Source organism: Cyclopterus lumpus, chromosome 6 (assembly GCF_009769545.1).
Source record: "Cyclopterus lumpus isolate fCycLum1 chromosome 6, fCycLum1.pri, whole genome shotgun sequence".
NCBI lineage: Eukaryota > Metazoa > Chordata > Actinopteri > Perciformes > Cyclopteridae > Cyclopterus > Cyclopterus lumpus.
Genome location: NC_046971.1, coordinates 20,664,496 through 20,691,285, shown reverse-complemented (window position 1 = coordinate 20,691,285; position 26,790 = coordinate 20,664,496). Strand labels below are relative to the sequence as shown.

The 26,790-nt window shown below is 42.5% G+C and overlaps 1 protein-coding gene across 3 annotated transcripts in view; it reads right to left on the bottom strand.

Moving 5' to 3' along the window:
- LOC117732641 (guanine nucleotide-binding protein G(o) subunit alpha) overlaps positions 1-26,559 on the bottom strand; it is a 79,973-nt gene extending 53,414 nt beyond the window's left edge. For all 3 annotated transcript variants that reach the window (XM_034535704.1, XM_034535706.1, XM_034535703.1), the window contains exons 1-3: positions 25,837-26,559; positions 25,196-25,238; positions 7,215-7,356 (exon numbers count right to left, since the gene is read on the bottom strand). In XM_034535704.1, the coding sequence (XP_034391595.1) occupies positions 7,215-7,356; positions 25,196-25,238; positions 25,837-25,954 (303 nt within the window). In that variant the 5' untranslated portion in view covers positions 25,955-26,559. The remainder of the gene's footprint in view (positions 1-7,214; positions 7,357-25,195; positions 25,239-25,836) is intronic.
- Between the last annotated feature and the right edge of the window lie 231 nt (positions 26,560-26,790).

Below are 26,790 nucleotides of genomic sequence, written 5' to 3'. Positions count from 1 at the left end.
TTTGAATAATAATAAATAAATCATAAATCATCATTAATACGTTTTCTATTTTTTTCCAATTTAAGATAATTCAAAATATTAATTAATTGATAAATGAAAAGAAATAGTGTGTCAAAATAAAGTGATCCACAGGTCACCCAACCAAACATTTTGAGGACACACACACACTTGGGGAAATGTAAACTACTTGTTTCCTCCTCACTAAGTATCACCGTGATGTTACTGAGTCAGGCATTCATCCATTTTCTAAACCGCTTAGCCTGTTCAACGTCGCAGGGAGCTGGAGCCCATCCCAGTCGGCATTGGTTGCCAGTCTATCACGGGGTCTGGCACACACACAAACACACACAGACACACCTACAGGCAATTTAGAGTGGCCACCAAACCTACGCTTGCTTCTCTGGACTGTTGGAGAGCAAGGAGCGCGGGCCAACTGTACAGAGGAAGGTCCCAGCCGACAGTGAAACAAGCTACTGAACCAAGCCATGACGCTTCAGTGCAGCCAACAGTGGAATACTGTCACTGGACTGGGCAGCTTCCAGTATCCTAGAGCAACAGAGTATTTGTGGGAGATCTCTTCTTCTATGAATACTGAAAGACTGTGTGTCAACTGTACATCTGCAGTATAAATAAAAGACGATGGAACGCAATATAAAAAATATGAAAAAATGAACCTGTAACACACATGGAAACAAATATAAAGAAAGAAAACACACACTCCCGAAATAGCAGGTGTAGGATCATAGTCCTTTCTGTTGCTAAGATACAGATAATTTCTCTGGTGTGACAATCTCATTTTCATGCAGTCTTTCTCGCTGTTCTTCCTCTCTCTGGTTTACTCTCTCTCTCTGCAAACACATCCACATACAACTGACCTACAGTCCACACAGTGTGCTCGTTTGTGTGTTAATTAGCCAGCTGCAGTAACCCACAGACTAATGACCTCACACTACTTGGTGGGATTAAAGTTTGAACGTCTTGATGAATTGATCGAAGCGGCCAATCAGGTGCCTGACTGGATGAACAGAATGGAGGCGCGGTGGTGAGACTACAGAGAGAAAGCTGCTGTCACCGGATGAAACAAGAGGGAGAGGTGAGGAAGAAAAAAAGAGAGGGGGGTGATTTAGTTGACGAAGGGAGAAAGAGGGGGGGGGGAAAGGGTGAAACGATGATATGAGGAGCGAAGTGATGAGGAGAGACCAAAAAAAGGAAAGGACTGGAGGGAGGATGCGAGTAGGGGAGAGACAAAGGGAGGATCCTGAAAATAACAAAAGAGAAGGAAGGGAGGGAGGAGAGAGGGAGGCAACACAAATCAAAGGCAGCTCAGCACTGCAGGAAGGTGGCAGACTGACACACACTTCAAACACACACACACACTCTCTTCTTAACAACACACAGAAACACAAAAACTTCAAACACGTGAGTATGTGTGTGTCGTGGAGGCTTTGTCCATACAATGACCTTCCTAACCTGGTTGGAAGGAATCCATAACGGCACTCACACACAAGCTGATTCAAAGCATATGCTGATCAATAAACTTGTGTGTGTGTGTGCGTGTGTGTGCTAATATCAACTTTTATTTTTTTTTTTTTTTTACAACATCACTAGCCACACTTGCCTTTTAGGTAATTCAATAAAAACTATATTAAGTTTGCTGCTGAAAATGATATTTTTTCATAACTTTGATAGGTTGAATAGAAAAAAATATCAATTAATCTTATCTGCAAATACAAGCTACTTGATGTAATAACCGTTCATCAAATAGTAGAATATAATGCATTTGTAAGGGACTATTTTAAGTTGCATCTAAATACACATTTGGTATCTATGGGAGCAGGGTAGTGAACTACAGTTCATTGTTAGTGCATTGGAGCTTTATGGGACAGAGAAAAAATATATCTTTTCATGGGATTTGTTGCCAATAAGAAAGATATATTGACTATCTCCAGCAGTATTTGTTGGGTTTAAATACAGTTGCTAGATGTTTTATATAGTCCGTGCATTGCCTCAAAGTACTGCTGTAACATTTTAAACAAAAGAAAGTGGTTATCGAAGGGTTAAATAGTGCATATGTTAAAGTGAAGGAAACTATACAGGAGACATGTCATACTCACCTCTACTTTAAACGACACTTAAGTGTGCCCATGTGCAGGTTCTTGTATTCTTTAATGAGCAGAGGGAACATTATCATCAGAGGGGCGTTGTTCACATACCCACATATTAAAACTAACACACACTCTCTGACTAACCCATGAGGATAACTAGCTGGTTGCCACAACAACAGGCAGCAACCTGTCTGCCAGTTTCCTCTCTCTCTTCCCCATTTTCTCTCTCTCGCTCCATCTATCCCTTCATCTCAACCCCACTGTTCATTCTATCTCCCTCTCGTCGTCTTCAAGAGTCCATCGAGACACAAAGTGTTTTTCTGATGTCAGTTGTGTACGTGCCTGCTGCAGTCGAACAGCAGCTGCGTCCTCAATTCCCTTCTCTTCATCAGTGCTTCTATTTAGATGCCACAAAAACAACTGTAATAATGACATGATCAGACCAATAAGGTTGGTATGTATGCTAAAAAAGCTTGGTTTCACATCTTTTTTGTCTGCATGAAAAGAAATGGGACATGACAAAATGATGGACTTGGAAATGTAAATTAATCTTTTTAACTGGAGTTAATCTCTATCTAAGGTTTATGCTATTAGTAGAGTACGTCACATTTTTCCTTTCCTAGAATGGCAGTCATGACTCGCCCCACTCCACCTCTAATTGTCGATTACTCGTTGCGCTCGTTGGTTGGGTTGGTCAGGTTTAGGCACGAGCAATGAGATTGGTGTAGAATATGAGGATAAGCCAATCAGAAAATGAATAGAGCGGCTCATGGCTGCCCTTATAGGAAAAAACATATCACTTATGGTCTGTGTGTGTGTGTGTGTGTGTGTGTGTGTGTGTGTGTGTGTGTGTGTGTGTGTGTGTCTGGCACCATCAGCCTCTGACTTTATTTTATTCTACATTTTCACATACAGAATTAGTGTCTAGAAAATGGATCCTAAGGCCTAAGCATCAGTAACCTGCACACTGGCACACGCTCAAAAGGAAAAGAACTAAGAAATAAATCTGTGCTATTGCTGTTGGCTCGTTTTTAAAAAAGATCCGCTGAAGCTATGCAGTCAGTACTTCAGATTAGATTGCAGTTCTGTACAACCAGTACAGTCGAGGTGAAAGAAAATTGTGCTCCCACATTGTCAACGGCGGCACATTAAAGCTGCACTTATTTCCGTTCTTCCCTTTCACAATAAAAGGCCTAGACATATACACTGCATGGATCTCTACTCATGAGAGGGCCCTTAAAATTAGTCAGAGCATTTCGCTAAGAGGCAACTCAACTAAGTGGCTCACAGTAGTGTTCATACTTATCGTAAGGATTTAACCTGTTATGGGCATTAGTGTGACGAGTGAATACGTCTTATGGCAAAATATGGTCCTGTGTTCGGGTTGATGCTGGAACAAAAACGTGACAGTTGTGTAGTGGAGATCAAAATGAAAGCTGAGTTCGAGAATAGGTGTGGTCAGAAAAAATAAAATAAAGAAAAGAATATTGCATTTATTTTTTATTAGAATCCTGGAAGTTCAACAGCTATTCACGAAATGAGTGGCAGCAGCTTCTTCTTCTTTGGACCTGAGTGAAAACTACTTGAAGATTCACACAGCAGTGACAACGCGTCCATTTCAAGTCCGCTCTTCAAACTGCTCTGCTATCATTGTGTGAGTACGTGTGTGTGTGTGTGTGTGTGTGTGTCACAGTGCCCTTGGACATGCGCTTGCGGAATGTGTTGAGAGCCAGGCAAAACACTGGGTTGCCACAGCAACTCGCCAAGGCTGTTTGAAACAAGAAGATTGGGTGAAAAAATATATATAAAAATAGAGCAGGGTAATTTTTGTGAAGGAGATAAAGTGTGAGGTCAAAGAAAGTCAAAATGTCATGATGGTGTAAAAAGAGCGGGGGGTGGAAAAATATGAACCTATTTTACATTTGACATCAGGCATCATCCACAGCTGATTGCAACGGTTCTATATATACATATATATTTTGAGAAGAATGAATTCTTGTCCCATTTTGGAGCTCTACTCCTCGTTCTTTATAGATGTGAGAAGAACATCTCAAAGTCCTCCGGTTACTTTGAGGGGAAGTCAGATTTAGAGTGTAGTTTATACACAGCGCAGTCTGGTCTCTCAATCTGGTTCTCGTCCACTGTCACATTCCCCCCATTCTCTCTTGAATAATCTCCTTTCCTTCCTCTTTCCCTTCCATGCATTATAACTTTCATATAAACTACAATACGTCTCTCTTCAACACTCTCGTTTTTTCCTCCAACCATCTTTCTTTCATCCTTCACCTTTACACTTGGTCTTGAAACATATTTTGATACCATTCTGGAGTTAATAGTAACCCATTTGTAGGTTTCATGTCAATACACAGACTACAGACAGTAACTTCACACACACACACACACACACATGTCGTCGCTGTGTGAAGAAGACAAAGTTCACAGTTTTTCTCCAAGATAAGCAGAGAAGGTTCAGCCTTACATTTTATTAATTCCCATGCATGCTGCTCAGAGAAATAACCGGTTTGTCTGCTGACAGCTAACGTTAACAGCACTGGCTTGTATTATGGTGCACCATAATTAATAAAAAGGCAATACATTATTAGAACTACTAATGACAAGATTTCTTTAATCAAAGCAAGTACACACTAATGTATTTCTCATTCATTTGAATTGTACTTCATGCAAGGAAGTTTTCTTTGCACGCATACACAGTGCCCTTTTGCCCTTAATGAATCTCTGGCCATAATCCCTGCAGCAATAAGACCTTCCCTTCACCTGTGACTAGAAATGCAATACCAAGATACAACACACACACACAATATCCTAAATCAATAGGTGTATTTCAGTCATTTCGGTCCTGTATATTGAGTATCAATAGCTTTATTGTGATTACAAATACACTGTTCCTTTGGATAAGGTCAAGGCCAAATTTGAAGGATCTTTTACTAAGACAACTTGCTACAAAACAGACAGGAAGAGATAGAGGCCAGTTTGGACCAAATGGAGTCATCTAATTAAGTCAATACTGTATTGATATTATGATCATCACCATCGTTACGCCATTAAGCCTCCATATCATCTACAACAACACATCATTGTCAACAGCGTCACTACTAACACTGGACAGCATACAGCAGACTGTAAGTAAGGGAGCGCAAAGTCTATTTGCACTGCTATCCATTTGGAGCTCCCTCCATACTCGACATTGAAAACAGAGTACAAATGGTGCAGCTAAATCAAATCTCTAATGGCTTGAATCATGAAGTTTTGAACCTGAAACCGGGACACGGGCCAAGAGAGATGTTGGTATAATAAGGCCCAGCGTCTTCAAGATCCTTATATCTCTAATTAACCTTCCATTGCACTGTATTGGGAGAACACTGACACTCTTCTGTGGATTAGACTCTTAATCCTCAATTAATATCATGTTGAGGATCCAGTCCACTTGTAGGCTGTAGGATTTAGGGCATTTAGAAGCAGGACTAACTTAGATTGGCATGATTCTTCATGGTACGAGCATGACTGCGTTGGATGGAAGCTTTTCCCATTAGGCCCCAAATCAGTGCTGGTGTAGACAGTTTAATATATATAAAAAAAATAGAGTGACGACAAGCTGACACTCAATAAAATCAATAGTCAAAGTTGGTCGTCAAAGTCAAGGAGAAAGAAACGATTTTCAACATCATAAGGAGCTTATAAATCTAACTTTAATATGACAACAATTTATTTTTAGTTCTGAAGGTGAAACAGAATCGGACAGAAAGAAAAAAATCTTTTTGTCCGATTCTGTTTCACCTTCAGAACTAAAAATAAATTGTTGTCATAATTGCATTTCTTCTGCTCGATAAAGCATGTGCAAGCGATCAATATGTTGCTGTTACTGCTGTGGATTGTAGTTTCTGTCTGAAAAATGATGGAGGATGATACCCAAACAAAAACACACGGGTGAGGTTTCACCTCTGCTCATCCACCTCCAGCTGAGTGCCAAATATGCGCTCTGCTGCTGAGACCGGCGCTCTGCACACCGCACCGCTGAATAGACATGTTCAACCAGACCAAATGGTATACATTGCATCTGCACAGGAAGGGTGTGGATTAGGCATTAACACAAATCTGCCACAGTCCTTGGATCATGTGCTGCTTGCGAGCCTTTGCCAAAGTCACTGGGAGAGTGTGTCATGTGCATCTCTCTACTGCAGCACCGGATTTGGTTCATTATCTATCAAGTCACTGAAATAACTCACACAAAAGTTACTCCTCCGTGTGTCTCTGTAACTTCTGATGCACAAAAAACAGTCCTTAGATTGCTTCATCAGTGTGGGTAGAAAATGCTAATGTTGTGAGGATTTCTCACCTTTCTTCAGCTCTCCAAAACAACATGTTGCAACACCAGCTTCATGAAGCTGTGACAGTACCAACACATTCTACTATGGTTATGTGCACGTTTACCATGCACAAAGTCACTGCGCACAGGTTCTCACCGACGTGCACAGTAGCAACAGTAGTGTCCGTGACAGATTCACTATCATATAGAGCCAATACAAACACTGTGAGATATGTTTATTCCCATACAGAGGTGTATTTCTTTTCGGATAGGTCGTGGCAAGGACCTGGAGCTGGCAGAGATTGGTGTCTTGCTCTGAGGTACTGTATCAGGTCTGATACAAGAGCTGTACTCCTGGTGCTTTGGTTGAAAGACAGTCGCCAGATGTAAGGCACACGGTGCCCTCTCCCTGAACTACATCAGTTCTTATGGCATTCTTCCAGTGGCTACTTGCTGCATTCAGGACAGGGAGCTCGGCATTTGGAGAATTAGCACAGTGGCTTATGTTGGTTGAAATCTTGATTTAGTTCAGTTCACTGTTTTGGACTTGAGAATATAAACACTGTTGTGACATTTCCATCTGTGACGGTCTGGTTTATGTGCTACATTTCAGTGTGACTGCATGCCATAATACACATAATACACACAAATTTGGCAAAAGTAATTTAAAGTGTAAATGTCGCTCTGTGTGTGCACGAGAGATTCAATTGTATGTGAAAAAAAGTGTGTTTGTGTGTGGGTGTGTGTGTGTGTGTGTGTGTGTGACCGGGGGGACAAGCGCTGACCTTCCGTTCTTTGTCTCCGTATTCCAGGCCCAGTGTATCCATGGCACGGACGATGGCAGCCAGAGATTGGATGGTGTTGCTGTAAACGACAGGTTTGTACTGCTTCACGTCGTCGCCAGAGAAACCGTCCTCGTGGATGATCCTAAACGCACACAAATACATACGCATCAGTCAGTGGGTCAGTTCGGGCTGCCATTGCTGTTGTAAGCAGAGATAGGACCAACAGCCCCCTTTCATACTTCTTATAGACAGACAGGAAACAAGAAAACACAGGCATAGAGTCAATTATAAGTGTGTGTGTATGTATAGCCAGGTGTTTTAGTATGCTGATCCTTTCTTTCATTCCTGTAATCAACATAAATCAACAGATTCATACATTAGGGATGGAGCGCTACACAGAAGTCACGGTTTGACATCGAAAGTGTTCTTGGGATAATGCGGTCAGGTAAATAAAAGAGGGAGAAAGTTTCAGAAGAATGGGGCGAGGGGTTAGAGAGAAACAGGTTGAAGGAGGGTCACCACAAAAACAAAAAAGACAGAGAGAGGGGGGGGGGGTGCATAACCAGTAGGCGAAGCTGACATTTAGGCACACAGTGCAAGCAGCAGCCCATCCTGCTGTTTTAAATGTCATGCACACAAGGACACACCGACAGGCAGATAGACAGTTACCCGGGCAGACAGACTGGCAGGGGGAAAGTACAGATGGACAAATCACACAAAGTCAAACAAGGGAGTTGAGAGAGTGATGGGCAGCCAGAACAACAGACAGGACACCAGACAACAATTGACTGATGCAGACAGACAGATACAGGTTGTGGCCACATTTTTTAGGCAATACAGACTGACAACATCCCCACACATAAATGATCTCTGCCCAGAAAGGACTGAGGGTTGAAACTGGCACTTTCTTGAAACACATCTTCAAACATATCTATGAACTCTCAGTGCATTTGTCTCGTCCTATTGAGGATCTGCCCTCATGCTACACAAGCACGTCAAGCACGCTTTCGGAGATCGTTTACAGTACTGTTTATCGATCCAGCCTTTCAATTTTGCTCTCAAAGTCTCATTTCATTTAAAAATGTACAATGTTTAGACAAAGGATAACGACAGAAAGCTAAAATTGTGAATATAGCATACACTCTAACTGATAGATAGTTATATATTTTTTTTAAGTGGCTAAAGTACATGTTGCTGCTGCCCCCATCCACAGCAGTACATTGCTTTGCCTCTATGCCGGTACTCCTGTGGGTTTCTCCAAACGGACTATGGAAAAGTACCTAAAACAACCCAAACTATCCGTTTAAAGGAGTTATTAATAGATATATTAAAAGAATAAGAGAGAGAAAGAGAGAGAGAGTGTGTGTGTGTGTGTGTGTGTGTGTGTGTGTGTGTGTGTATGTGTGTGTGTGTGCGTGTGCGTGTTTATGTGTTTATGTTGTGTGAATCGGTGTGTTTGTGGTCTGGAGGACAGCACAGTTCTGGGCAGTGTATTGTTTCATATCAATCAGGCTGTCGGTCCTATATAAATACAGCAGGCTTCTGTTCACATCTGTGACTTTCACATAGAGGGCCCGAGTACGGATCATACACTGGGACTACGAATGATTCTTATTGGGGATGTACCGAGTCAGGAAATCTGGACTGATACCGATGTTTAAAAATAAATGCCGATGTTTTTGTTTATTTATTTTGATATCTTTGTTATTTACTTCCATTTCATGCGCAAAGGAAACTGATATATTCTTATTGTGAAAAATGAAATTACCTTTTTTAAAGTCATTCAGCATTTAATGTCATTGTCTTTGAATGAGTCCAAATTAAAATTATACAACTACTGAAGTACTTCACTAGCAGAACGTTTTAGAAGCCTACTTGCATAGCCCAACTAACATATATTTGTTTGTGAAACATAAATTAGGTTGCGTACTACACTTTTACAAACCACACGGGCGCTCGGCACCCCTCGTTGTACCAGTGGCGTCTTATCCGAATCAGCAGCTGATTACTGTTGTCCAAGTCCAACCACAAATGGCCAACACAATATTTAGCAGGTGCAAAATTAATGCGACAAAACAGATAGACGAGACTTGGTCCACTGCCATCACCAAATGATGCCGGTGTTCGGCCGATGAACTGCTGCATCCCTAATTTTTACCTGTACAATGTGCACATCGGGTAATGTCTATGTACAGTATATGGATGAATACACACAGTATCCCTGAATCTATTGTTTAGTCCTTTTCTAGCCTGGCCTTTTAATCTTGCCAAGCAGACATTTTTCAGAAATTCTTCCCTTCATCTTTCCTTGCACCAGAGGTGAAACGAGGACAAACTCCTAATTGAATGCTGCAGTGTCTGCTGAAACCGCGCGTTGCATATGCCAAGAGGAAGGGTGATGTGTGTTTAACAGTTACATCAAATTTCTGGAAACTGATTTCTGATGTACTCTAACCTTCTAACATGAGACATACGATACATCAACCTCAATCTCAATCTCATCTATCGCTGGCATCAATTTAGAATAAAAGGTATTGTACCGAAATGATAACCAATATGAATTTGTGAATTGTGTTTCTCAACCTGGAATTTAATTGAACCCTCCCATACAATCTGTAACCAGTTCCAAAAGATGACAGTGCGGGCGAGGGTTGATGGAGGAACACGGCAGAATTGGTACAGTCTTCCTAGAAAGTGAAACATTATAATCGTATTGGCCCCGGGAAGAGAGAGAAAGATTGAGTTACAGAAAGAAAAGATGGGACAATCACAAATAAAGAGAGAACTGAGGTGAAAAAAGTGTTGCAGCAAGTGTCAAGTATGTGTGCGCATGTGTTGGATTGGCTGGCCTGCTGACGTGAGCTTTCATGCATGAGGACCTTTTCTCATTACCCACTCTCCAAGCCCTTCTGTTAGCAAATAGAGAGCCCTGTGGGTGTCGGTGTGTATGTGTGTCATTTGCCGCAGCTTTGGCACAATCTGCACGCTGACCTGAAACGCAGTTTAGTTTCACGCCGGGACAGACAGATGGACTGTAGGACAGACATATGGGCAATTTAGCCACGATATCATTCCATGATATGGCTGCCATTGTGGACATATAGCAAGTGTTGCAATGGCAATAAGCAATAATTACGTTGACATAAAAGTGTGTGTGAAACTGTCTAATTGAGGCGAGGCATTTTCTACTAACAGGAAAGGCTACAACGTGTTTGATGTTGTATGTCAATTAAACTGTGAATGTCTCTTCCAATTGAACTCCACAAAACAGACAACCTCAATTTTAGTTTTGCTAAGATCTTTCATGCAATCTATTACATGTTATCAAGCTATAGAAGCTCTTCCATTTCTGTTGGTCTGAAGTATTCATATTGTCGGGTTTGAGTATGCATCACTTTCCCAGTGTAAACATGCTCAAAATGTGCTTTGAATTAGAATGGATTCGGGACACACCTGTGCTGTGGATTTCCTGATGATGGTTGGTGAAGCACCTATCACACATGGAGAGGCGGTATTTATCACTGTATTGGTCGAAGATATAGTTTGTTCCTCGGATGGGAAGGTAAAGGGAGGACAGCTACTCTTACAATCACCTGACTTCATTCAGTCATGCCCGTCCCATTATCGCGCTAACCACAACCACACTGAAATATATTTTGAGAATATACTTCACATCCTTGGACATTAAGCAAAATAAGAATATGAATGTGTGTTTTTTTTATATATATATATAAACATAAGGCTAAGAAAGTCAGGAATGTTTGCACTGTGGGGGGGAAATTATGTGCATCTCAGCTGATTAGCATCAGCCTGAGAGCTGAAGCAGCCACGGCAACTGGCCAACTAGTCTTCAGCACCATCACCTTGTGGCACCTGGTGTGAATCAGAAAGAGCTGCAAAACCTCCCGTTTCTAAAACTAAATTGCATTTATAATTAAGATTTATATATACTTTGTAAACAATATTGTGCATCGGATGCAAACACGACACACACTCACATCATTGTGTCGAACACAACATGCCTGTCTCTCCCCTCTCTGGCATCCATTATCCCCCACTCTTATATTTTTATCCTCACACCTACTCATGTGAACACACAAACCACACAGCGCAATTAGGTGTCTATTTCTGTTCTGCATTGTTGCTAACGAAGGCTGTTTGTCCTGACACACACACACACACACACACACACACACACACACACACACACAGGACCCTGTGTGATCGGGTCTTCATCGCTATGCTGTATATCCAGACACTCACTTTGTGGTCTTTGTCGACAGTGCTCTTAGTCATGACAAAGTGCACACTCCTGTCAACACTGCCGGACAGTTACTTACACAGCGCACAGTGTGTGTGTGTGTGTGTGTGTGTGTGTGTGTGTGTGTGTGTGTGTGTGTGTGTGTGTGTATATGTGTGTGTCTAAGAGCACTGTCGACAAAGACCACAAAGTGAGTGTCTGGATATACAGCATAGCGATGAAGACCCGATCACACAGGGTCCTGTGTGTGTGTGTGTGTGTGTGTGTGTGTATATGTGTGTGTTTACGGGAGCGTAAAAGTAAAGAGTGAAGAAGAAAGAGGGGACAAAAATGTGATGGGTGGTAATGGGTATGAGCGAGAGCATGAAAGAGGAGGGAGATAATGAGAACACAACAGAAGCTATAAATAGCCGAAGGGGTCAGAATCAAAGCCCCCACCCCGACTGACTCAAACAAACACACACAGTGACATGGAGGCATCAGCTGCTCCGTCATGTGGCTCCACTCCCTTGGCATCACACCTTGAGGTCAAGCAGTAGCATCCTGAGCACACATACTCCCACACACATCCATGCCCCGGGCACTCATTATTCTGTTCATAGTTGGTCGGTTGGTCCACCACTTTGGTCCATCGTAAAAAATATCTCATCTATCGGATAGATTGACATTAACTTTGGTCCAAATATTGCCGGTTTCCAGAGGTTGAATCCTATGACCTTTCCTCTACAGCGCCACCATGAGGTTGGAATTTGTGGTTTGGGCTGAAATGTCTCTACAAAAAATGTCTCTACAAAACATAGAGCAACACTGCAACAATTGGGCAACAATCTGACAGAGTTGTCAAAGACAAAAGGCAAAACTAAAGTAATTGATTTACCTCCACATTTGTAATTATTCTCAGATTTGAGAACAAGTAAAAAGAAGTTTAACAAATGTAACTTTCATATCTCTGCGCTGTGACAGGCACGTGTTCGGTTTTTGAGTCCAATCATAAATCCCTTGCTGGAGAGGAGTCCTGGCTCCACGTGATGATGAAGACTTTCTTGTGCCAAGGGACACGGTCTGCTTCACACTACTTCAGGAGCTGCACACACATGCTTTTAAACCCAGGCGGACAGGAGAAGAGAATAATTACAGTTCCCTATTACATTTGGGAAGACCTCATTAAATCCGTCTGCCATTATCGATCTGTTTCACTGTCACAAGTTTGTTCTCTCTCTCTCTCTCTCTCTCTCTGGAGGAAAGTGGTGGTGGTGGAGAGCGTGATGAGGCTAAATGTTTGATGATATTTTCTCAAACCTTTCATGATTTTTCTTTCTTTCACAGTCACTGAGTGATTGATTTGTCTGTTTGTCGGTGTATTTTGGTGTGTTTATTGGGGTTTTTGTAGAGTGAAAAACATTGTTTATGTCTGGTATGGCGTCGTCTGAGACGCCGTCCCTGTCTTTGAGGCATGGAGTTCGGGTTCAGCCCAACCCGGGTGTCCCAGTAGAGACGGTTCTCCTAGCTGTGGGAGACCGCGTGGGACACGGTAACCTGTGCTACGCCTCCAGGATGCGGCGTCACTCTGAACGGCGTTTATCTGCACGTGTCCCCGCTTGCAGTGCCCACGGTGAAGGAAGCACTGACTGGAGTAGAGGAATGGAATAGGGAGTCATTAGATGAGAAGAAACATTTCCATCTTAAAAAGCACATGACGAGTCTCAGGAAGCTGATGAAGAGGGATAAAGGTTCCAAAATGTTGAAAGCCTTTAAGTGAGTCTGCCATGGATGCGCTGCACTTAATCTTCGTGTTACTGTTGCCTCCATCACTGCTCTTTTTCATTTTTCAATGCACAAGGTGAGGTTTGGCTCTTTAAACATTAATGGTGGGAGCGACCGAGAGAAGAGAGCGGTCACCTTCAGAGATGATCAAACGAAAGAATCGAAAGAATCCAGAGGGCAGTTGTGGACTTCTTCTGAGCCGGGCTTCACTGGCTGAGATCTGCGGTCCTGTACCTGCCGGTCCAGGAAAGAGGACAGGGCCTTGTGGACATTGCATCGCGCATCACAGACTGCAGACAGCTCAGAGGCTGCTGTACAGCTTCGGCCTGCGATGGACTGATACTGCCTGTGTGCTGCTGAGGAAGGCTGGATGGTTAGGGTATGACAAACACCTGTTTCTACTTCAGCCCCAGTCAGTAGATTTAACTGGTCTGACACCGTTCTACCAGTCCGTCTTACAGGTGTGGCAGGTTTTTACAGTCCACCAGAGAGCTGTGATGACACCATCAGAGATGTGGCTCTTTGAGGAGCCGCTGTTTGGGAGCAGCTACATCTCATCCCAGGTCCTGACGTCGGTCATCCTGAGATCCAGACTGAGAGAGGCCAGCTATGTGAAGCTGGGTCATCTAATGAAGACCTCCATCCTTCAGCTTGCAGAGCTGATCAACATCTGGTCCAGCAGGCTGCTGCTCAGGCTGGTGGAGGAGGTCTGTGCTTCTCTGCCCAAAGCCCTCAGAGCGGTTGTGGGACCCAACATTATCTGACCAATGGGACGATGATGTATGTCTTCCCACCCCCGGTTGTCTGTCCTGCGGTTGGACAGTGGAAGGAGGGGGAGGACATCCTGCTGTCTCTAAAGACACCCCAGTTGAGGGACTTTGAGACTCTGGGGAGGAAAGCAGCGTACCAGGACTGGCCAAACCAGCAAGTTGGAAAACAAGGAAAAACCGTGTGAGGGGTAAAGGGTCAGAAGACGTGAGTTTGATGCTGACGGGACTCCTGACTGATTGGCTCAGGGTGGAGTTTGGTTTTTACAAACTCGCAGAAAACACGGAACTCTTTGTGAACTTTTGGGCTCTGAAGGACGTCCTGTGTTCAGTCAGAGGCGATGCTCTGGTTCTGAACTTACAAGTTGTGTTTTTTCTTGGTTTTGTTTGTATTGCATGATTTAGTTTTGTTGTAGGTTTTTGATAAACACTATAACTGTAAACTGATTTGATTGAGAAATAAAGACCCTAGACAATCTCTCTCTATCTCTCTGCTAATTATCTCTTCTTCTTCACTACTCTCCTCTGCTTCCTTTGCTTTTCCATGGGCAATTAACTATTAATTACAAAGCACAGCGATGCACCCTTCCTTCCTCCCTCCCCACTGACTGATTTCTACAGGGAAACACAGGCGCACGTACACACACACACCACCTGAACACAGGTGCTCCCCTGGCAAAGCTGAGTTTGCCAGTTGCATAGAGTGCCGTGCCATAACCGTTGCCTAATTAGCAGTCAGGTAACAGCTGAACAGAGAATCACACCCAAAACCTTGCAATAATCCTTTGCAATCCACTTATTATTTGTGGGTACAGTCAAAATATTTGTATTGGCTGGGGAGACAGTAGCATTAGTCACCACGCTGTACCTTTGAAATCAAAGGGCAAAGCTTGTTGAAAGTACATCCCCTCTCCAGATACTCCCATTAGAAATCAATACTTGGTAATCATGAGTTTAAGTATCCTTGTTAGCAGGCCATGATGATACAGCTGCTGACCATATATCGAACTATGTTGTAACTGTATTATTGGCTCATCCCATCACACCACTATGCTTTAACAGCCGGGTGTGTACACCTTCAGGTCTTTGGTAGCCTAAACTGTAGAATTCAGCAATAACAATCAATAATCCTCTCAGATGAAGATAAGCCAACTACGAACAACATTTTTTTCCCTCTACCTAGCTACCGTTAAGCATACTTGTTTCCTTGGTTCTGGGGATTTGGTCTCTTTAATAAACTGCTACAATGCACGGTTTGTATTTTTTTTTATTGCTGTTTCTTAATGCTTTTAATCATATCCAGGCCATACTGTTTGCCAGCAGACTTCAAAAAGGATAGGAAAAGATAAATATATCACATGTAAACTACAAACACTAGAAAAGTAGTTATACGTAAAGTGATGTCAAAAACAGAGTGACTTGTTCTGCATGTCCAGTTGACGGTACAATTATGGGAAGTGGTTGCTCCAGCAGCAGTTGATAACATCTATGGTTAAGCCAGTAGACGTCAACGTGTGCTCTGTTCCAGGCAATTTGAGTCATTGTTGGATTGTTGGATCCTCCAGACTGTTGAAGCAATGAGACGGACGGGGAGTGAGACCACAGGTTTCATCAGGTCGTCCCAGATATAAGGTTGAAATGTAATTATTCAGTTCTCCTGTCTTGCGCTGTTTCAAAATGAATCACTTACTTTGAGCGGATTCAAGTAGAGTCCGGTCATCTAGAGGAGACAAACCAATGAAACCTTCCTGAATTCCAACAACCTGTCAGATAAAAGGCTGTGGTCCGGAGACACAGCAACGCACTCTTTATTTGTCCAAACATTCAATCTGTCATAAAGTCACATTAAAGGTGTTCACATAGGCTATATTGAGAAATATCCCAACATTTGGTACGGACGTCCAGGTTTCCTAGACACACACACAGCTCCCTGAAGGATCCCCTGACGGTTCGTTTAGCGCAACACTGAGGTCGACATTTGTGGTTTGATAGAAGTGTCTTGACAACTATTGGATGGAAGCTGTGACATTTTTTACACATTCTGAGCAACATTATTATTATTTTTTTTTTTGCTAACTCAAGCATGTTAACGCACTAAACTGTGACAGTGAACATGGTAAACATGTTACCTGCTAAACATCAGCATTCTAGCATTATTTCTATGTTTGGCTATTCTATTTTGTGAGTGATAACAAAATATTAAAGACATTAAACAACCCAATTACTTCCTGAATTCACAAAATACCAAATGGAATCAAAGAATCCATTCTAATAAGACAGTGTTCTGGATTTACATAGAGGGGCCAGAAAAATACAAACACCTGTATGATGTATTGCTAAGAAAAGCAATAGCCCTAATTTCTTAAAATGTTTAGTTTCTGTTCAACTATAATTTCAGCTGCTTGTGTGTTGACTCAATCTTGAGGCTGTACCTGTGGTGGTGTTGTATCAGACAGCATTATGCTCAAATTAGTTTATTTCTAATACTTTGTATGCCTAATTTACATACTGGAGGGGAAAAACTAAGCAAAACCCGAAATCCAATATGGTGCAATCCAACACAATGTTACAAATGCAGCTAAAGGCGTCACAAGAAATCACAAGTATGTATTACAGCATGTGTCTACTACTGCACATACTGTTTGTGATACAAACACAGAAATAAAAACACGCATTCAGACATAGACTTCCAGCCACAAAATCAGCCACAGTCACCATCAGCTGACATAATGTCAGCTGATGGTGTAACAAGACTGAAACAAGACTCCTTTGTCTCATAGCGATCTGAACTGGAAAATAGGCCTAACAGAAAAACAACACAAAAAAAACCTGGCATAATAACCACATCAACTTAATGAACAAAAACAGCATAAACAGAAAAAAAAACACTGAATTGCACATATGTGTACAAGCACGCATGCACACACACACACACACACACACACACGCACACACACACACACACACACATTCCTCCCGCAAAAGAGCTTTGTTTTTTGTGCGAAGCCCTGATTAGCGCGCGGACCACACACACACACACACACACACACACACACACACACACACACACACACAGTCACATGAACTGGCAGGATTCAACTATGCAGACCAAGAAAGAGAGCAGACGTGGCTTAGAGCAGCAGCTCCCAAACCTTTTAGGCCACACACACACACAAACCTCTCTACACCCCACCAGGTTAGGGCACCAGCAATCCCCCACGCCTTCAAAAAACAAACAAACCGCAAAGCAGCCCATTTATAGCCGCATTAAAAGCATCAAGTTTAATCGTGCACAAATTTTCACAAGAACAACAAACGTGTTAACCATTCCTGTTTCAGCTTCAAGGCCATTATACCTTTACAAAAGTATGCTACTAGTGATGGAGTCCTATTTCTATTATTTTACATGACATTTCATTTAGCTGACGCTTTTATCCAAAGCGACTTACAATAAGTGGATTGAACCATGAGTACAAACTTAGAATAACAAGAATCAAGAAAGTAACGTTTCTTCAAGAAAGCCAAACTACAAAAATGCCACAAAAATGCTTCTTACAGAACAAAGAAGAAGAAGAAAATACATTGGACACATTCAGAAACTCTGCAGGTAAGAAAGTGAAGCGTATAAAACCATCTAGATAGCAGCTAGAAACCTACATTTGTGTCTTTGACACATGAGCATAGAAGGAAGCGAGCCACTGCAACTCAGACAGGCAGACAACACATTCAACTAACGTCAAGTGTAAGAAATGGTATGGTCCACTTTTGGGGTGTCTAAAATCGTATGACAAGATTCATCTCGGCATGACTGTGGGAAATGTTTTGTAATATCACAAGGATATACGTTTCATCCCCCAGAGGACTAGTGTAAATGAGGTGAGTTAAGGGGGGGTTGACAAAATTAGATTAAAAGGAGAAGAGTGGAAGTTTTCTTTAGTTTGGTTCAATTATACGTGTGTCTAATGCTGTGTACGCGCTACGAACGCATCTGGAAAAAGGCGAAAAAGGGACAAAGGGACAAAGGGACAAAGCGACAAAGCGTGGCCAACTAAACGGTCGGCGTGCTCAAACTTTCGTTGGCACTGTTATGTCGTTAAAGGGCACTGGGCATCTGCTTTAGATAGAACGGAAGAGGATGAAACCAAAACATATGATTGATTGACACTTAACCGAGACATTGGAGACCAGCTCAACTCTGATTTGCAGCACCGCGCGGCTACAAGTGTCGGGCACCAGCTTGTAGCTTATGTCACCGGCTTCCATAAAAAATGGCTTGTAGAATGTCGGCGTGCCGCTTGTGGCGTGAACCATCATAAGTGCGTATGATGTGATTAAACCCAGCTGCCCATTTACAAAATGCAAACGTTATTCAAATGCTTAATACACACACTGTTATCAAAGACTGACACACACACACAAAGAGCTATCGTAATATGTTGCGTTGCTGTTATTCCACAACTCACTGAGGCAGCCAATCAAATCATTCCGGCAATGAGCACGCCCACGGCTATATTTAACCAATGAAGGATGACTATCTGGCTGACGGACTGTTTCAGATGACCAGTTACAGACTATCTCTTCATGCAACACTGAGTTGATGCCAACATGAGACCCCCCTCCCCATCCCCCCTATCTTTCTTTTTTGTCTCTTCTTGTGTCTAACCATCCAAGGAAAAGGAGGGTAATAATTATCGAGGATAACAGAGTCCAGAAGAGGAGTACCCTTTGCACCCTGACAACCATGTCCTCGTCACCCTTTGTCACTTCCTCTAGCTTGCTTAATAAGTGAGAATATGTCCTTTCACTTGCCAATCTCTCTCCTTGAGCACAAAATGGCTTCACTTCCCTGCCCAACCTCATTCACACATCCTCTCTTCACCCTTTTATTTCTCTCCTCCTGTTTCTTTTCACACTCAAACATCACTTTACCCTTTTGAAAAAGGGATTATAATGTTCTTACCCAGTTGCCTCTGCCTGGTGTACCTGTAATTCTCCTCACTTTTTTTCCTCACCTTATCCACTTTATTCAAAATTCCCATCTTCCTCAGTTCAGTCTATTCAATGTCCACTTACAAACTGCTTCTCTCTTTCTATGTGCTGGACATGTTCCTTCATTTAAACTCCCTGTCTGTGTTCCTCCATCTATAACCCCCCCTTTCCCGTTGCCTCTCTGCACAAAATCCCACCACCTTTTCCCCCTCCCCCTTTTATTTTCCTCTTCTGAGGCTTAAACCTAATTATCTCCTGTTCTAGAGAAACCACACAAACTCTCTCACACACACACACACACACACACACACACACACACACACACACACACACACACACACACACACACACACACACACACACACACACACACACACACACACACACACACACACACACACACACACACACACACACACACACACACACACACACACACACACACACACACACACACACGTGGGAAACAGCCAGTGGGAAGTGGTGCAGCCGTGAGGGACGGACAGCGTTTGTTCTCCCTTCGGCCAGTTGGCTCCGATCATGTCAGCACGGCCCAACACACACACATACATTGTGAGCGCAAGCCCGAGATAAAGAAAAGGAGTAAGACCGAGGGTGTGAAGCTGTGTATTGTACACATAGCGACTGAATGACAATTGGATACATTTGTTATTTTAAATAATTTGGCACAGTGCTTTAGCCTTGTTATATAAACAAAGGAGGAGTTCTTGTCTTTAAAAAAGCAGATGTGTCTCGAGACCCGACGCTGCAGACGACCTTAGCACATATAAACGAGGAGGATGATTTGTGTTGTTAAACTACAAATCAAACTTTGTCGTGTGAGCTACAGAGGCCATCTCTAGCGCTGCTATTCAGCACCTGTGAACATAATAGGATATGTTTATAGTGTGTATACTTCTACACAGGTTGTAAACTGTTAATGATTGAACAAATTATTTACCTGGAGATATAATCGGGTATGAAAAATGAAAAGATTTCATGGTCATGAGTCTTCTGGCTATCAGGTGGCCTGGAAAAGTCATGAAGATTCACTGTGCTCACTTTCTCAAAGTGTCGAGACCTCTCTGCAGGCAGATGGCTTAATACGTGCGATAGTTTACGCACATATTCAGAGCAAATACGACCGATAAGGAATATTAGTTGATGTGATTTTAAGGGGTACAAATTTAAAACAAAATTAAAGCAGAGACCGAGATACTGATAAAGCTCCGAAAACCACTGGATCTTACATTTCCCACAATGCAAGTCCTGTTTGGTATTTACCAATGTCTTTCACAGACATAATCGCCAAAGTTTGTAACAGACACACATATTATAAATGTGATTACTCCAAGCCCAAGTTGAAATAACCCTGATGACATAATTTGGGTTATTTTGTCCAACTTTGGAGCACTCCCTCCAGAGCCATTTTACAGATGTTTTTCCAGACAAAGTAGTACTAACCATGATGAGTAAGCTGAACTCGATGTTTAAGATCAAGTTTCCTTGTTAGTGTATGGTTGTTGTTTTTTAAAGTACAGCTGCTACTCTTATATCCATCTCTGGAGTTTGCCCTTACAGCACAAGCCTCTAAAGCCTTTAAGGGCAACTCACACTGATTTTTTTTTTTTTTTAAAGAAAGGGGAGGGTGGTGTACTAGGAGCTCTAATCTTTCTTCCCCCGCCCCAAGTTTTATAGTGGCTGTGACAAGCAGGACCTCCCTGTTTCTGCTCAATAATAGGAAAATATTACCAAATTACATTATGTTTCTCACACAGTGAGCACTGCTGGAGAGGTCAGTTTGCCAGCTGGGCAACGAGAGAACCTTTGCACACATAGGCACCATAAACAGATGGTGTCACACACACACACACCTATGTACAAGATAGAGATACGTTGTTCACACACAACCAAGTCCCTTGGGTTGCTGGCCTAAATATTAAACTCACTGACAGGCGATCATATACACAAACATACACAGTATTCCAGTTAGTCACACGATTCTAAAACAATCATTTTCCTTTAAATTCCCCTTTTCTGCAAACATACATTGTCTTCTTCGCTTCATCATTCCTTTCCCCTCCTTGTCTTACAAATGTTGCTTCACACCTTGATAACTAATGTGCCCATACACAACTAAAATCCACTCTCAGATCTCTTTCACAGACACACACACACTCACATTGTAAAAGTTCCTGTGCTCACCTCAGAGATGTTATGAGTGCTTTGTCATGAGTTATTGCCTCTCAGTGATTGCATTATCTGAGAAAGCAATAATCTGTGCTTTAAACAAGAATTTTGGAAGACAAGTGTACTGTATGGGGTCAGATCAGTCTCAATAATTGCAAATTCACACAGACAGACTTACAAATGCAAACACAAGATTTACAAATGTGCACAGAACAATTTACAAATATGTTTGATTTACAAATGAACGCAGAACGACGTGTCTGTGTTTATTTATTTGTCAATCGCACTGCATTTGTTTGTGGATTCTTGACATGTGTGTGTGGATTTATGAGACTCCCCTGCCGTGGCTAGATCCGCAAATGCGTTTTTTCAACATAGACCTAGCTGTAGCCAATCAGATGTCGCCATCACATGAGCGTCATTCGCTTTATTTGCGCCTTAGAGGGGGCGTGGCTTATCTCCGTGGCTTTACTCCGTGGAAACAGTTATAACTTCTGTCATCCACTATTTCTGCTTTATACTTGTTGTGGACATCCCATAAACGTCGGAACATCTAACGCCCTCGTGTTTGGGTTCATAACATTAATATCATATGTATATATGTATACATAACATCACAGCTCGGTGACTTTCACCGACAACGTCTGAATGACAGCGGGCGAACTTTTCGCTTCGCTCTATTCGCGTCATTCGTGCCGCGCCAAGATTTTCTACAAGATTTATTTGTAGATTACAAGATTTACATTTATATCGAACTTTCAATGACTTACAACAATGGGGGTGGGGGTGTACATTAATTGTGTATCCCTCTGCAAATTGTGCAACTGTAACGCTGGCAGCCCCGTGGGGAGGGGAGGGGGAGATGCGCTCATGTGATTGGCTGAAAATGAGGGCGACATCTGATTGGCTACAGCTAGGTCTATGTTGAAAAAACGCATTTGTGGATCCAGCCACCGCAGGGGATTCTCATAAATCCACACACACATGTGAAGAATCCACAAACAAATGCAGTGCGATTGACAAATAAATAAACACAGACACGTCATTCTGCGTGCATTTGTGAGTCTAATTTATTTGTGCATTTGTAAATCAAACATATTTGTAAATTGTTCTGTGCGCATTTGTAAATCTTTGTGTTTGCATTTGTAAATCTCTCTGTGTGCATTTGCAATTATTGAGACTGATCTGACCCCATAGTACTGTGTGGTAAATCATTTCATTCAAAACACATTTCAAAAGTACTTTCTGTATATCAACTTAAAAAATAGACTCAAAACTAGAAGTCTTTAAAAGGTGGGCACAGTTGTGGATTTTTTCCACTGTTTTGTACATGCGATAATAAACTTATTTTCACTGACAGATATCACATGCACACACTGCAGCTCAATACACATTATCAAATACAAATAAAATCCCCCACCACACACACACACACACACACACACACACACACACACACACACACACACACACACACACACATACACACACACACGGTCACTTGAACACACCCCAGATGTTCAAAGAAAAAAAATGCAGCAAGGGCTTTCTGTTCCTCTGATGCGGTTCCGGAAATAGCAGAGCGTCTCTGAACAGGAACGTGAAGGCTTCCCTCACAGGGCGCTGTCCACCACTTGAAAAGTAGCTTCTCTCTCCATATGGAAATCAGGGTTTCCAGGAAAATGAGGCGTTACGCCTGGCTGCAAAGTGTTATTTTATTGGAAGGGGGGGGGCGACTTGCTTATGTCCACCAAAAGCAAGTCCGAGCCAAAGCTAGTTAGTAGCTTAAGCTCCTTCACTTTGATTGACAAGACCCAAGTCAAGTTTGCGTGTCTTGCTTGAGGAGTTAGCATAATAGCCTAAACTGTACACACGTGGCCATGCTACGGTCACGGCTCCAATGTTACAGTTATTTTAATGGACTCTCAATAAGTTACATACAATTTAGTTTAAAAACATCTTAAACATGCATCATTCCCTGATGCTTAGCCCGGAAAGTGAGGGTTAGTTACTCTAATTCCAACACTCAGTTATTCCAGTTTGGAAGACGGAAACAACAGAAAAGAGACAGGCTCATTTTCTGTCACAAAATATGGCACGACTGTTACATGTTATGTTTTAATAATACACCAATATGATGTGCATTTATTGTAATACTGGGTGTAAAGCAGCAATAACCTCATGGTTCACCTCCTATTTTCTTTTGTTAAGCCTTTATTCAACCAGGGTTGTCCCATTAAGATCAAAAGACCTATTTTACAAAAGAAAACCTGGCAAAGAATAGCATCCTATAATATAAAACAACATTTGTATAATAGGCATCAGCCAAAATGGACTAACGCAGCCCCCCATTAATATACATTTACGTCAAACCAAGTTACATAAATGTATGATTTCCAGCAGTCACACAACATCAATGAATTCAGTTGCTCCACAAGGTTTGTTTGCCTCTTATCTATTCAATGAACCCACTGGGAGCATTGGTCAGTCAGTGTGCAGAAAGTGCTGCTTGGATGACCATTAACAGCTGAGAAACAGGCTCATCTGGAGCCACTGAATCATGTCCTCATGTGATATGTCCCAGTACGACCATTATCAGCTAAAACGCACTCAGCTGTCTGTAAAATTACGCAGCAGAGGATAATGAAGAAAATTCATGTCACGACAGGTGACATATGAATTTTCATATCTGAATGAGGTTACAGATGAAATGACGGAGGGGGACTTAAAAAAAGAACTACAGTAAATCCTGTTGATATATTATAGGATTACTGCAGTGATATAGTAAATAGAAAAAGTACTATTTAAGTATGATATGGTTGCACCACAGACACATCCTTGTAGGAAAGACTATTATAAAAGGACATTATGATACCATAAGGTAAAAAAAAAACAGCTTTAATGAAGTCACTAAACTCAGTGCTAAGTACCACATGTATACATTGAGACACTACAGTGGTTAAACCGGAGCACTGTGGTGGTACTTTAAGACCGCTACATGGGACTGACCCCGAAGTAGGCCTTGACTGACCCAGCCAACGGTGTTGTATGCCACAGCAGCCAGTGGCAACTGAAGGGCTCATTCTAAACTAATGTAAACACAAAACGATTTGTAATTGCAGGTGATTATACACAAATTAGGAAAATAAAGTTATTAATATTTCATCCCACTCTGCCAATAGATCCCCCGAAATGATGGACACTGTTCCTCTTGACGAATAATCTAATCTATAAATAGCTGTAGATTAGATTTAAATCAATCAATTAATTAATGTTTTCAGCTCGATGACTATACTATACAGTAATGATGGTAGCAGAAGTGAGACTTGTTCATTCAAACTAACTGTTAGTTCTCTCTCGTAGCAGTAGTCACTCGATTGGTAATATTATCCTACATTTTTGTGACAGTCGGCCAGGTGAACAATATTGTCGACATAATCTAGCCTCTAATACTGAATAAATATTACTAATAATAATACTCAAACAAATTGTGTGTGAGTCCAACTGAAAAGTGAGAATACATCAAAAAGTGACATCTTAAATTTGCCACACCTCAAATCTGAACCAGTTAACTAAAGCAAGCTCAAAGCAACCATCGCAGTAAAATGCTACTTCTGATATTATTGGACTGGAGTGAAGATGAGTTTATAGACAGTGGCATGACCGAGTGTATCTGCATGAAACGTATGTTAGAACAGACCATGTCATAGAACACAGCTCCCCTATGCATACTAGCAGTACAGTGAATCACTGCACCTTCATTATGTTTTCCTTTCACACAATCCTCCCACCCACACAGAGCAACAATCAGGTGTTTGACCAGGGCCCAAAGAGTGAAGTTCGGGCAGATGTTTGACCGAGCTGGGTAGGGTTGGGGTGAGGGGCACCTTTATGTGTGTGTGTACGTGTGTGTGTGTGTGAGCAAGAGACAGAAAGAAAGAAAGAGTGAGAGAGGGACAAACGTCGACTCTATAGTTATTAGACGTTATTAGTGCTTATTAGAGACTTACTTCATCTGTTTGACGATGGTGCTTTTCCCTGACTCTCCAGCCCCTGAGGGATAAGAGACAAGAAGACAATGTAAACAGGGTGTGTGTGTGTGTGTGTGTGTGTGTGTGTGTGTGTGTGTGAGTGTGAGTGAGAGAGAGAAAGAAAGAATATGCCTCTTAAAACCATAAGTGAATAAAGACAGCAGCAGCTGGGTGGAGATCATTAAAAAAAAGATGGAGAAAGTGGCTGCACCCTTTCTTCCCGAACATCCTTTTTTTTTTTTAATTCCCATCCATTTTCCAATTTAGTCAGTCAAATAGATGACAAAGAATCAAGCGTACACCTTTTACCCACAACTTGACTGGTTCTGCAGAGAGACATTTTCCCCACCTGGCATATCTTTGATGGATAGACCCCTATTGTAGCAGGTGGCTTCAAAGTGATGTAATGAGAGGGTTAGGGTGTGTTTGGAAGGGGAAGAAAATCAAGCAAGCCAATGTCATTTGTTTGGTTTTTGCTCATATCGTTGTTTTTTTATGACGGACGTCATATATTATTTGATTATTTATTATCCTTTTCCACCATTCTGATCATCCTTTCCCAAACGCCCACCCCCTCACACCACACCTTTCCGCCGTGGCACCACGGGGCCCTCCCTTACCGAGCAGCAGCAGCTTCACGTCTTTGGCCATGGTGACTCCGTCCTCCTTGAGGTTCTTCTCGATGGCTTTGCTCCGATCCAGAGCCGCCCTCTCCTCTGCGCTCAGAGTACATCCCATGGTTAGAGAACACAGCTTGATAGCTTAACCGATACCGGGACCCACGGAAGAAGAAAAAGAAGAAGGGAAAAACAATAAAAAGGTGTATTCAATGACACTTGCGCGTGGAACCAAAAAGCTGGTTGCAAATCTTTTCTTCTTCTTTTTGTCTGTCTTGGTTAATTTCCTCCTTTTCCTTTCCTTTGATGCCTCTTCCTCTGGCTCTGGGCAGCTCCCTCTCTCGCGCTCTCAAGCGCCGTTAACGCATTAAATCAGGATCCTCTCGGGTTGATCCAACGCAGTCGTTCCGTTTCTCTAGCGTGGCCTCGGTGGTGGTCCGTCCGTCCTTCGTCTCCCTTCGCGCGTTTCCGTCGGTAAATCACGGTAACGGTTCTCTTCCTCTCCGCTCGTCGACAGTCGGCTGGTCGTTACTTGGCGGCGGTGAGCAGCGCTCGCATCGTTTGATTCCAGCACCGGGTTTTCGCGGCGGCTCACGGCGGATCTTCCTCCGTTTTTGGCTCCTCCGAGGCGGGCAGCGGGGACTCGCTCTGTAACTCTCGACTGCCTCCCGGTAGCTCCGGTAGGGGCTCGGTCGTCCGTTAGTTCATTCGTTCAGTTGCAGGTTGCTGACGTCAGAAGAGTAAAAACAGAAGTAGGGGGTGAGAGAGAGAGAGAGAGAGCGAGAGAGCGAGAGAGCGAGAGAGAGAGAGAGAGAGAGAGAGAGAGAGAGAGAGAGAATCCTCCCAGTGGCGGTGCCTGGTGGTGCATGATCACTGATCTAATGTCACGTGCACATTTCGACTGTACATTGAATGGTATGCGGTCACAGGTGTGTAAATTATTCGGGCAATCGGAGT